General features: G+C 39.8%; 1 protein-coding gene across 1 annotated transcript; it reads left to right on the top strand.

Moving 5' to 3' along the window:
- Positions 1–2,165: 2,165 nt before the first annotated feature.
- On the top strand, positions 2,166–12,160 carry LOC103136476 (E3 ubiquitin/ISG15 ligase TRIM25-like). Its single transcript, XM_016670260.1, has 9 exons — positions 2,166–3,084; positions 4,357–4,452; positions 6,030–6,110; positions 7,038–7,190; positions 8,491–8,650; positions 8,757–8,795; positions 9,707–9,778; positions 9,889–9,966; positions 11,470–12,160. The coding sequence occupies exons 1-9, from the start codon at positions 2,488–2,490 to the stop codon at positions 12,033–12,035; spliced, it is 1,842 nt and encodes a 613-aa protein (XP_016525746.1). The 5' UTR covers positions 2,166–2,487; the 3' UTR covers positions 12,036–12,160.
- Positions 12,161–12,648: the final 488 nt, after the last annotated feature.

Raw genomic sequence — 12,648 nt, 5'->3', positions numbered from 1 at the left:
GTTTGTTCTGACTTACATGCTCCCTCTTCAGCATACTTTGAGCATTTTTAAAGTTGTATCATATTTCTCATCAGGTCTCTAACTGAACTTCTCATATTGGTGATTAATAAAAAGTTTGATGCTAAAAAAAAAGAAAAACTACCCATAGTCTATAGCCTCTTATGCCAAATCATTCTTCAAGAACCTTGGGGTAAATTTTGCTCTGGTTTTACCTTAGATAGTCATGTCCAGTCTCTTGTTCATTCAAGTTTGTCATTTACAAAATATTGCTGCATTAAGTAGTGTCATCTGCAAATTGTTATTAATGCCTTAGTTCCTTCAAGGTTGTGACACATTATTAACTTGTCTAAGCAAAGCATCATTGGACTGTCGCAAGTTCAAAAAGCTGCTGCCAGACTTCTAACCAAATTACTGCACTCATGTCAGACCACATCTTTATGCAGCTCCATAGACTCTCCATCCTCTCAAGAGTACGTTACAAGTTTTCACTTTGAATAGTCCAGCACCAGCGGCATACGTCTTGCAACACTTGTAAGAGGTTGGAAACTAAATCTGAAAGACTTTTGATCAGTAGCACCAGGACTTTGAAACTGTTCTTTTTAGTTTGGTGTCTGCAGACTCTTGTCTTGGTGTATATCATGAATAAACTGCAAGAGTACCTAAAGAATATTAATTGTTTGTTGTTCAAAATGAACATGATACAGGTGGAAAAGTCTACAAATCCAACAAACAGGGTCCTGTGTTTATGACTGCATTCACAAAATATTGTTCCACAGCATCTTGTATTTGTAAAGGAATGAAATAGTTCCCAGTGGTTCTCTCTGAACTGGTGGAAGTCAATGCTCCATCAACTGTATACTGTTCCCAGCGCTTCTGTCTCCAGAGACTGCCGCCAAAAAGTTAAAGAGCTCGATACAATTAATTCACCTCAGACCCTCATCGCCACCTTTGTTTATTTGTCCTTTCTCAGCGTTCTCGCCTTACATCAATCCCTCCATCCCCCCCTCCTTTCTTGATCTCCTCCTCCTCTGACCAGCTGCCTTTCCCCTAAAAGAGCGGGGACAACGCCTCCCTTCCTCACCACTCTCAGTCCCGCAGGTATACCAGAGATGCCCGGGGAACACCCTGGGCCAAGAAAGACCTAGCATCACCTTACGGCCTCGCTGAAAAGTCCTCTTTCTAAAGCAACAAGCACAACACGGGTCTCGCTTTGAACAAAGGACCAATGGAGTCGAGGGACTAGAGCGCCTTTCAAAGCTTTGTGCCAGATTTAAGGTCGAGTTCAGGCAGAGACTGGGACTGAGAGCAGGAGAGGAGATTGGGGATACACTGAGGAAGTCTTCAGATCAATGGAGAGAAAGTTGACTGGAAACTGTCCAACTAGAAAATAGACCTAATAAGTTGATCTAAGGATAACTTCAGCCACAAAAATTAGAGTTGTTAGAACAACAGTCGGAGCATTTACAAGAGTTTTAACTAAGAATGGTGGGTAAAAGCCAGAGTAACCAGACAAAGCCCTGGGGAGAACATGTAAGCTCAATGTAGAAGACCTCAGGCTGGGATTTGAACCCAGGACCTTCAAGAAGAAATTGTATTTTTATATCTACACTGATGTCATTGACTGTTGTGGTATTGCTGATATCAGTCACCTCATGAGGCCCATGTTGTCCATACTACCAACTGCACCTTGGATTAGAAATATCCAAGAGGAAATTAGAATATGTTGAACATGTATTGTTCCAAAATAAATTACTGATTTGTTGTAAATACCTCCCACAAAAGAAACAGTTCAAATGCATTAATAAACTCCCAAAATAATAACCGAAAAATAAAGTTATAAATAAGCTGGAAAAAAATGTCCATAAACGTTATGAATTTTACTTGATATAAAATTTTTTCCTACGGCTTAAAAATGACTCAATATTGCGACGTGCCTGCTTTATTGCGAATGGTCGACAGATGGCGACATAAACTTGTTAAAACATTCTTTCTTTCTGTTCTTCTAATATTATTCCATTGAGCAATATTGTAAGGGTGTATGTGTAAAGCAAAAATAGATCAGAACATTCAATAGAATCATCTTCTAAAAATAAAAACACTTAATATTTTATCATTTTTATTTAATGTGTGTTAAAGACACATTGTTAATAACTGTTTATTAACTCATAATATTTTTATTTGATCGTTTTTATCATCGTTATTTTTAATTTTTTTGTGCGTTTACAGTAAAACTCAAAAGTCTTAGCTCAGAGAAAGTAGCGTGTTTGTTGATGTTTTGTATGTGTGGACTGATCCTTTGGAGGCGTCGCACACCTGTCAGACCGCACTGAGGGCAGCACAACAGGCGCGTTGTGAACATTGCGGAAGGACTGCATCCCGACTTCTCCCCTTCACACTTCGAGAGTCAGGAAAAGTTTATTTTAGGAGGAACACCGTCGACTGGCAGCTCAGAAGTCACCCGCCTACGGAGGCGAGCTCTTCCCAGAAATGGCTCAGGCTAACATTTCCGTGACAGAGAGCCAGTTCAGGTGTCCCATCTGCCTGGACATCCTCAGAGACCCGGTGTCCATCCCTTGCGGACACACCTACTGCATGGTGTGCATCAGCAACTACTGGGACCAGGCAGACTTGGGCCAGTTCAGCTGCCCACAGTGCCGGGACATCTTCAGCCCTCGACCGGTGCTCCGGAGAAACACGGTGCTCGCCGAGGTCGTCGAGAAACTCAAATTGAGCGAAATGGTCCATGAGCCGGAACTTTACTTGGGCGAAGCCGGCGAGGTGCCGTGTGACTTCTGTCCGACAGAGAGCAAGCTGAGGGCGGGCAAGTCGTGCCTGGTCTGCCTGGCGTCCTTCTGTGACATCCACGTCCTGCCGCACCGCGAGGTCGGACCTCTGCGGCGGCACAAGCTGGTGGACGCGGTGGAGCGGCTGGCGGAGAAGCTGTGCGCCCAGCACCGCCTCGGTCTGGAGCCCGTGGGGGGCGGCTCCGACGCGGAGGCCGAGTGGAGCGGCGACTGCCTTCTATGCCAGGCTGACCAGGAGGAGGAGGAGCGCAGGGCGGACACGCTGAAAGCCAGGAGACAGGTACCCGGTTAGACGGGATGAGGAACAGGGGCGGTCGAAGAAAGCTTTGTACGGGTGTTTTATTCTGGTGGGTTACGGTGGAGCAAGTCAAGTGGATGATATAGTTACAGTAGTATAATAAAAATAAAAGTTAATGGTTTCAAGTACGAAAAATGATCTAAAATCAAATTCAAACAACACTAACAGATAACAAAATCATTGTTTTTTATATAAAAGACAATTGTCCTGTACCTCCGTGCTTCGTCTTGTATTGTTTTTCATCACATCTCATCATTTATTAGCCTAAATTCAGTGTACCATAAGATAACTTAAAACTCACAAATGGTCATATTGAGGGGATTTTGAGCATAAACATAAATAGGTGTGCTGTTAAGAATGATACATTAACCCATTGTAGCCCCTTTAATGTAGATCATATAGCTTATGACTGATACTTAAATGCACCATCCTGGTCCAGGTGTCTTCTGCAGGATTATGATCTGGCCCTAAAATTCCACATACTGAAGAGGAGAAACAAATGCTGGATTATTAAACTGTAGTGCTTTTATGATCTTAAAAATGAAACATTTCCCCCCATTTTTAACTCATTATCTTAAAAGCAGAGCTGTTGCATTGAATGTCCACCACTTGCAGATTTATTTCCACACTGTAAAATGGCAGATTTCAACCAGACACAACTTTGGATCTTTTGGTGTTCACTCTTACTTCAACAGTCAGAAGCTCACCAAGCTAAATATCTTAGATGTAAACAGGGTGAACCGCCTTTAAAAAACTGCAGCAAAGGGCTAAATGTGTGCACCTGTCATAATAGGTGTAATTTTAGATATTTTATGGGAGAACAAACGTAGGGATGTCCTAATTTAGTCCTCGGCAGAAGTTGCATTGTTACAGAAAATGTTAAAAAGTATCCTCTTCTGTTCTTTTCTTTTTGTTTTCTTTAATTGTAGGAATCTGAATCTTGTTAAATTTGATCTCTGAACATATATTTGTTTTTCCCATGTGACTGTAAGTTAGTAGACTCAACATTTCCTTAAGGGCCAAGCTTCAAATAATACAAAAGTTGCAAATGGATTGTTTACTGGATTCTTTGGATGAATCCACTAAATGGTCCAGTTTAGCTCAGATGATGGCCTTAGCAAAATCTGAATTATTGTGTCTAAATGCGTTTGAAGTTCTAAGTCAGTGGTCAAGAACTTTTATATCGATACTGATGTCACTGACTGTTGTCTTGCTGATATCAGTCACCTCTTGGTTTGTCTGGTGATCTTTCAGCTCCAGCTCCAGGAATCCCAGAGAACGGTTCAGGGAAGGATACGGACCGGAGAGAGGGACCTGGAAGAGCTCCAGCAGAGCTTGGAGTCCCTGAAGGTAACAAAACCATCACTCACACACGTGCACACACACACGGTCCCCTTATTCTTTGTTTATACAGGGTTCCATGAACATTGTATTGCGTCAATGGCGAAGAGTTTCCAAGAACTTACTAATTATTTATGTCAAACCGAAGTCCCGAGAGTTCAAAATGTGTTTGTTTGTGCTTGAGCATCATCTGTCTAAGTGGTAGTTCTGAGAAATCAGCTGGCATGAGTGGAATGAACCTGGAAGAAATGACCTGTTGTCATCCAACACCTCCGGTCTCCTCTCAAATGGGGAACGGTTTGTGGAAAAACCTCCTTTTTCTGGGAGATGACCGAGCTTCAGCGAAGCAACCTGTTACTTCAGCTCCGAACACGAGATTTGAAAACGTTTTTTTCATTTACGACGTCATCTTTCGTTGGTTTTCAGTGGAATAAGCAAGTTAGCTGTAGCTGTCGGTCTTTAAATCAACCCTGTGCCCCTTAATCCTCAGAGATCAGTGATTGGTCGAAACTTACTTGTGAAACCGATCTTATCTTAACAACAGTCACCCTGCTGCTGCCTACTTCACAACTTTGTTGCTAAATTCATTAACTTTTCAGACAAAAAAAAATCAATGTCAAGCAAAATCAGAATCGGCAGGTCAGGTTTTTTGGGGGGTTTTTTTAAGACTGTTGCACCCATAGAGTTTTGTCTTATTTATATTTTTATTTCCTTTTTGAACAGCTTAAAACAGAACAGACAAAATATGAGGCTCGGCTCAACATAGAGCTACGAAGTTTATTGTTTTAACCAACATTTTTAACGATGCAACTTGTCAAATTGTAAAGTCTGTTATTGGTTTTCACAGCTGTTGACGTGTTTATCATTCTGTTGGGGGTTTTTTCATTTGTTTTCATCATGTAAAGCTCGTTGAACTGCTGTGTTAATGAAATATGCTGAACAAAAAAATTTGATTGATCAACGAATATTTATTGGAGAGCATTTGCTAAAAACTTTGACTTTAAATGTCAAAATTAGGATTTTGTTTCTGTTTGGGTCCCAACTTTTTGCCCAATTTACTGTAAATTCAGGATTTTTAAATACCTGCCTCAGAATCTCCTGCTTTAGGATGTCATAACATTTTTATAAGATACATAATTTTGATGTCATTTGAATATTTTCTCTCACTAACTGTAGTGAAACCTATTTTAGTTTTATTATCTGCTTAGCTATCTAGCTGAATGACAAGCAGTATTAGAGGGTTACACAGCTGAGCAGACACATAAAGCCTGCTCTCCCATATCTCATTCACTCAGACATCCTGTTTCAATTCAATTACTGTATCATTTTTCAGTGCAAAACAAATTTATGTCCTTTATTCTGAGCAACTCGGTCTTTCGAGAAACGCCTTCCCTCAATCTGCTAGGCATGACTTTTATTCCTCCCCAAAACAACAAATTTAGTTTTTTTTTATTAATTCATTGGAAAAAAATATATTTTATGCTTTTATTTGTGTCATCTCTTAAAATCTGGATTATGTGGCTTTATTTCATCCTTTCACTACACACAGTCTCATGAGTCTTTTTTCTTCTTTTTTTTTTTTTTAGGTTTCGTCCGCAGCCGTTCTAGAGGAGAGTGATGCTCTGTTCACTGAGATTGCTCACCGCCTGGAGAAAACTAAAACTGAGGTGAAAAGTTGCACTTCAAAGTTCTGGGTTTGTTATGACACTGCAGAATTACCCAACACTAGAACTCAGGGTGTCCAGGGGTATTGATACCGGAAATCGGTCTGATGTCAGCCAAAAAACACATATTGGATTATATGGGCGAGCATCTAAAATCTCCATCTCTACCCCGGCATTTAGTCCGCTCCAACATTTAATTCTGTTTGAGTAGTGTGCACCACAAAATAATGTATCAGGGTGTCCGCACACCGTTAAAATGTCATATATTAAGGTCTTAAGACATCTTAGATTAATTTTTTTAAATGCAAGTATATTGACCTTAAACACATTTATCACAGGTCTTAAATTTGGTTGTGGCAGAAATATCTAACATGGTATATTTGATGTAGTTTTTTATTTTTTTCCACAAGATCTTTCTGTCAGGTTAAAGTTTGGGTTGCCTGCACACAAATCTTCATCCTACGTTCTGTGACTGGAAGCGGTTCAGGCTACCGCTAACTAGCTGCCAACACAATGCTAATGTAAATTTATCACCAATTTGTTGTCTTTTGTACATTTTTGTTGCAACACAGTTCTTAAATTTAATTCATAATGGTCTTAAAAAGTCTTCAATTTGAGTTGGTGATTTCTATGGAAACCCTGTGAATGACTCGTGCTGTTATCGTATCGGGTCAGTATCGCTATCAGCCGATTCTCAAAGCTGCAATATCAGCATTGGAAGGAATGACAGAGCTCTAAATGCAAATGTGTCCTTTTAAGTTTAGATAAAAGTTGAGGAAAAAAGTTTCTTTAAATAAATTAAAACCAGGAATTTTAATTTGTTTAAATGCTTTCAATAATCTGAAACAGCTAGATACAAGACAGTTCCTGAATATCATTTTTGAAACACTCTGTATTTTACGTGGTGGATTTTCCGTGTCTGTGTTTTAGGTGGGAGCGTTGCTGGAGGCGAAGGCCCGAGCGGCGGCCAGCAGACTGGAGCGAGACATCGCACTTCTTGAGACGGACCTGGAGGAGCTGAGGAGGAGAGACGAGGAGATCGGCCAGCTGCTGCGAACCGAAGACAACGTCCGGCTGACACAGGTGATGGAGCGAAAGAGGGAGGAATCACTGGTATCAAAACTGGAAAAAAAAAAAAATCAATCCTCGGTTTTAGGAAATTAGTTTTTTTCTTTGGAGAGACAGAAGAAGTCTGAGTTGCTGCTATCTGATCTGGATTGCGGTTTGTGGATTTATTCCAGAAAACAATAGGAGCCGATTCCGAGTAGACGGTTTCTGGAAACGGGTGACGGCAGCATCATGTATGTCCTTTTACTAGGAAATGAAGGGAGCCACTGGGAGAAACTGAAAACGCTTTGGAAGTGGGAAAAAAATATTTGAGCAATAAAAATAAAGCCTAAAATCAATAGAAACACAATTCGAGACATTGAAAAACATCTATTTCTTAAAAAGTATTACTAGTACATATTTTTAATTATTTAAATTGAAATAAAACATTAATTATTTTTTATTTTAATATACTTGATATATTTGTAGACTTTTAACTTGTAATTTATTTTTTTATTTAACTTGTTACTATTCATCTATGCATCAAACTTTTTTACAGAGTTTTTACGGGAGTTGAAATTCTTGAAAATGCTTGAATCTCCTGTAGATTTGGGAAGTATTTTATTTTTGTATAATTTCTTCAAAAGTGCTTGATATTCAAACTACACAGTTTTACAGTAAAGTGCGATCTAATGTTTGATTAACAGCCTAAATTTGGAATGTGTTATTTATAGTCAATACATTTTTTTCTCACTCTCTGCAGTCAAATTAGACCAAACTTTTCTAGTTTTATGTCAGGTAGAATCACTAAAATTATTTCTATTTGTTAAATGCCAGAAAACTTAATAATAATTTTTTAGAGATTTTTTTTGTCAGGTGCACAAGGTGTAAGAAAGACATTTCAAATCATAACATTTTGTTATGTTTTACTATATGTTGTCCCTACTGTAGAATGCATAATGCAACATATTATCTTATGTTATTAACTAATAATTAATTAAATTATATCATATAATAGTGAATTGAAAGTGTTCCTTAGTTCATTTGCCTTTGAAAACTCACCTTGAAAGTATTTGAATTTTACTAAGTGAAAACTGTGTATAAACCCTGTTTTTTTTAGCAAATATTGAAAAGGCAGTTTATTTTTTCTGAAGATGAGCATGTCATTAGGGACTGTACAGGAAACGAACTCCGCCTGAAAGATTTTTTTTCTCTAACAGAGATGCTCAGACATTAGGAGGAACGGATGAGAGGAATAAATGAGTCAGTGAGGTTTTACCGAGGGATGGGACAGGGCGTAATTTTCCACTCTCTTGTCTTTGCTTTTCCACCTCAGGCGGCCATGCTGCTCTGCGTCCCCATCGCCGCCAATCGGCCCTCCGGGGCCTTCAGCCTGGCCCCAGAGGCCTTCAGCGACGCCAGGAGAGCGCTGAGCCACCTCCGCAGCTGCATCGAGGACGTCTGCAGGGAGGAGGTCGACAGGATCGGCCGCGCGGGTACAGAGGAATCACCCGCAGTGCCAAATATAGCATTTACGTCCTTTTCCTGACTTCTGACCCAGCTGGCTCATTCTCTCTGTCCAACATGTTGTTTTTCTTCCAGGTAATGAGAACTGCGTCCCTGCCAGAGAGCTTGTAAACGGTAAGCTTAAGTAACGCGATCCTCAGATGCACCCGCACACTCCACCGTGTCCTGCCCTCTGTGGGAGAGTCGTGTCTGAGGTTTTTACATGACATTTAACGCTGCAGCCCTTAATTAATAATGCTAAAAGACAACAAGCATGCAGAGCCGGATCTTCAAGTATGCGGGGCCCCTGGGCTGCATCCATTTTTGGTGCTCTGTCCTCTAAAAATGTCATTTTTATCAATGGAAATTTCAATACATCAGAGGTGGGTAGGGAAGCCAAAAAATTTTACTCAAGTAAGAGTAGCACTACTTCAACATAGTTTTATTCAAGTAAAAGTAAAAAACAGCCGTCCAAGAAATGACTAAAGTAAGAGTAAAAACAGTATTTGGTAAAAAGTCTACTCAAGTACTGAGAAACTGATCAAATTATTAATGGCTTATTGTTTAAATATTACATCATCAGATGGACCAAAATATAAAGCTAAGTGGACATTTTGGTATTTTACGGACCAAAATAGCAATAATTAATTTAAGTAACAAAAAAATAACAAAATCAGCTAAAAGAATATTTTTCCAAATCAGTTTCTTTCAATATAAAACTTATGAAACTTTAACAAAAACTGCAGGTGTGTGTCTGAGTCTGGTGAAGTTTTGGTTAAAACATGTTTGTTGTTCTTTCAGTGCAAAGAGAATCCAGAAATTTTACTCAAGTACGAGTAGAGATACTTTATAATAAAATTGCTAAGTAAAAGTAGAAAGTACAGCCATATGTCATGTGATATAGGCCATAAATTATATTATATTCATAACGGTCTTAAAAAATCTTGAATTTGAGTTGGTGAAGCCAACACAACCGTTGTGTGTAATTAGTTGATATTTTTGATTTTTTTTTAAATAAATGCTTTCATCTTTGTCGTGTTGGGAAGGTGGCCAGAGTAACCCAGTGGGGAACTCCAAACCTCAGCGATCCCAATCTGTGGGGCAACAAAACAGCAGGGGTAAGTGGAAGATTAAAGATGTGTAATTCTTTCCGAGATAAAAATTCCTTTACAAGCATTTTTATTACATTCGTCTCTGTTTTTGTTTGTTTTTATATCAACTTTTACAGCTGTTCCAGTTTGGTTTCCTCTGTCCACATTGTGCCTGCAGCCTCCTGATCAGAGGATGAGGGCAGCTTTACTTAGATGTAAGGACTTTATTTGAATAAAGTGAATAAACTCGGTTCATGTTCACACTCAAACAGGAAAACTGGGATTCAGTTCAATAGTCAATTGTTTTCGTCTGCCGTTTGAGAGGAAAATGGAAATCCTCATCAGGAAAATAATCAGAACCGTTTCCTGACTCTCTCCTCTCCATCTTTCCATCTTATTTACCACATAATGAGAATCTTGGTGGGAAATCAGAGAGCCCTCGTCTAGCCTGCTTTCAATAATGAATGACAGTCATGATGTATTTATGACATTCTGGTTCATCATTAAGACCGGTGCTGCTACCTGTTCCAGCTGACAAGATGTCAGCGTAGCGGCACCTTGTCAAGCTTTAATAATTCACGTGGAGGAGGATGAAGGCAGAGCGAGCCTTTCGTCCTGTCAGTGTCAAAACGTCCTCCGAAATACTGGACGACTTTTCACATCTTAGCCTGGCACCGTCCTTTACAGCTCAGGAACAACGGAGTAAGCGGGTGGGTGGGGGGCGCTGAGAGCTCAGTGAAGAGCCAATACAAACTATTGTTATTTTCTAAGTAAAACACTGAAAAGTGTGGCGTGCTTTTTTTGAAATTTAGTCTGCCAAATTCAGTGCATTAGTTGGTTCATTTTACAGATTTTTGGTCGTATCGCTATACAAGCTTTGCACATGTAGAGACTGAAATTTCTCCTTGAAAAATGGCTACTTTAGCTTTCAATTGGGACAAAAAGCAACAAATATTTCTATATTTTTCTTCTGCTTCACAATTATGTGCAAATATGTTGGATCTGTCCCATAAAATCCTGCTTACAAAATTTATTTTATTCACTTCATATTTGACAAAGGAAATGCAGACATACATGAGGTTTTTTTTACTGTTAAAGCTCAAATTTATCAAATAACAAAATTTGTGCTAAATAGTTCCAGTCAATAAATCCCGTCCGGCTTCTGTCGTTTCCAAATGTAAATGTTTAAATTAAGACTCGAATGCCTTTTTTTTTATTTGAAGACATTTGCGTTCCTCTAATCTGCTAATTTGCTAATCTCAGAGCTAATGTTTATCTTAGTGCTATAGCACTTTTTGCTAACGTTGAAAACATTTTGTGCACTTAACTTCTCCTACATTTATTTTTCAGGATAAATTCCAAAACCTAATTTACTCGACTGTTTTATAAACTTCAGTTAGTTTTGTTTTTAGCTAGCAGTGCCAAAGACATGATAACAGTCTGCTCATTTTCCTCTGGACCAAAAGATGCCTTTCCGAAATTTGTTTTTTTTCTTTTTTGAACAGTGGCTAGTATGTGGCCCAATGGAACAATTTCTGGATTTCAAAGCCTATATTAAACCACATTTCCATAACTGAGCCTGATATGACTGCCTGTAATAAATCTCTCAGTGCTAAGTTTCCATCTGCCGCATTAGCTCATCTTTCTCCACCTGAACACCTGCCCCTCAAAATGTCTGTATTTAACCGTTATCTCGCTTTCCTCTCTGCTGTCCTCAGTTTCGTGTCGTCTCTCTTTGGATGCCAACACAGCCTACCCGACTTTGTTTCTCCTGGAGGAGCCTCAGGGCGCCCACTGTGGCGAGGACACCCAGCCCTATCCGCCCCACCCGCATCGCTTTGATTCAGTAGCTCAGGTCCTGTGCAGGGAGGGCCTGTTTGGCGCCGCCAGCTACTGGGAGGTGGAGTGGCGGGGAGGAGGATGGGTCGACATTGGGGTCACGTCGCTGTCAATCGGACGCAAAGGCGGCGGAAAGCCCTGCCTGCTCGGCCGTAACGAGAACTCCTGGCGGCTGCGGTGCACGCATACAGGCTACTCGGCGTGGCACGACAACCGCAAGACCACGGTGGCCGCCCCGCCCTGCCGGCGGATCGGGGTTCTGCTGGAAAGACAGAAAGGGTCCTTGTCTTTCTACAGCATGTCGGACACGGTGGTACTCCTCCACACCTTTCAGTGCCAGTTCTCCCAACCGCTGTACCCGGCTTTCCGCTTGGATCTGGACTCCACCCTGCTCATCTGCCCACACCTAGGAGCTAATGCTAATGCTAATGCTAGCACGATCTAAAGGTCATTATGCAACAGTGATGATCTGCCGCAGGAAAACACGAAGGAAATATGGCCAAAATAAATTATTTTAATTGAATTGAATGCCTGTTTCTGATTTTAATATTTAAAATCAGAAACCTGCTCAGAAGAATATATACATATATTTAAAATGCATTTTAAATATATTTAAAACATTTTAAATCTATTCAAAATATATTTTAAATATATATCTAAAATATATTTAAAAATATATATTTTATACATATATTTAACATATGACTTTATATTTAAATATATCATTAAAATCGGAAACATCATTATTGTTTTAACGCAAAATGCAGCCAAAGATTCGTAACTGCTGTTATCCAGTTGTAGATGTTAGCGGAGACAGTTGAGAGCGACTCCGAGAGCACAAATGAAAAATTTGAGGAGAGAATTCAACAATTAAAAGACAAAGAAAAGGGCTATAATCCCATTTAGACTTTAAATCATAAAGAAAGCAGCGACATCATGACGTGGCATTCTTTTTACAGTATGCGAAAGCAGAAGAGACGAAAAGCAGCGGGAACAACCCAAGTTTACCAAAGAGGAAGAGAAACACAATGACTAACAGCATTTCTTCCAAAGAATGT

The sequence above is a fragment of the Poecilia formosa genome, unplaced genomic scaffold (assembly GCF_000485575.1).
Source record: "Poecilia formosa unplaced genomic scaffold, Poecilia_formosa-5.1.2 Scaffold32, whole genome shotgun sequence".
NCBI classification, from domain to species: domain Eukaryota; kingdom Metazoa; phylum Chordata; class Actinopteri; order Cyprinodontiformes; family Poeciliidae; genus Poecilia; species Poecilia formosa.
The sequence above is the reverse complement of the archived record's forward strand: the minus strand, read 5'-3'. Positions and strand labels throughout refer to the sequence as shown.

Excerpts from the sequence above, each read along its gene's own strand:
- LOC103136476 (XM_016670260.1), top strand. The coding sequence starts at position 2,488 with ATGGCTCAGGCTAACATTTCCGTGACAGAGAGCCAGTTCAGGTGTCCC. Across the intron at positions 8,651-8,756 it reads CGACAGGATCGGCCGCGCGG|GTAATGAGAACTGCGTCCCT; the intron begins GTACAGAGGAAT and ends TTTTTCTTCCAG. Across the intron at positions 9,967-11,469 it reads GAGGGCAGCTTTACTTAGAT|TTTCGTGTCGTCTCTCTTTG; the intron begins GTAAGGACTTTA and ends TGCTGTCCTCAG.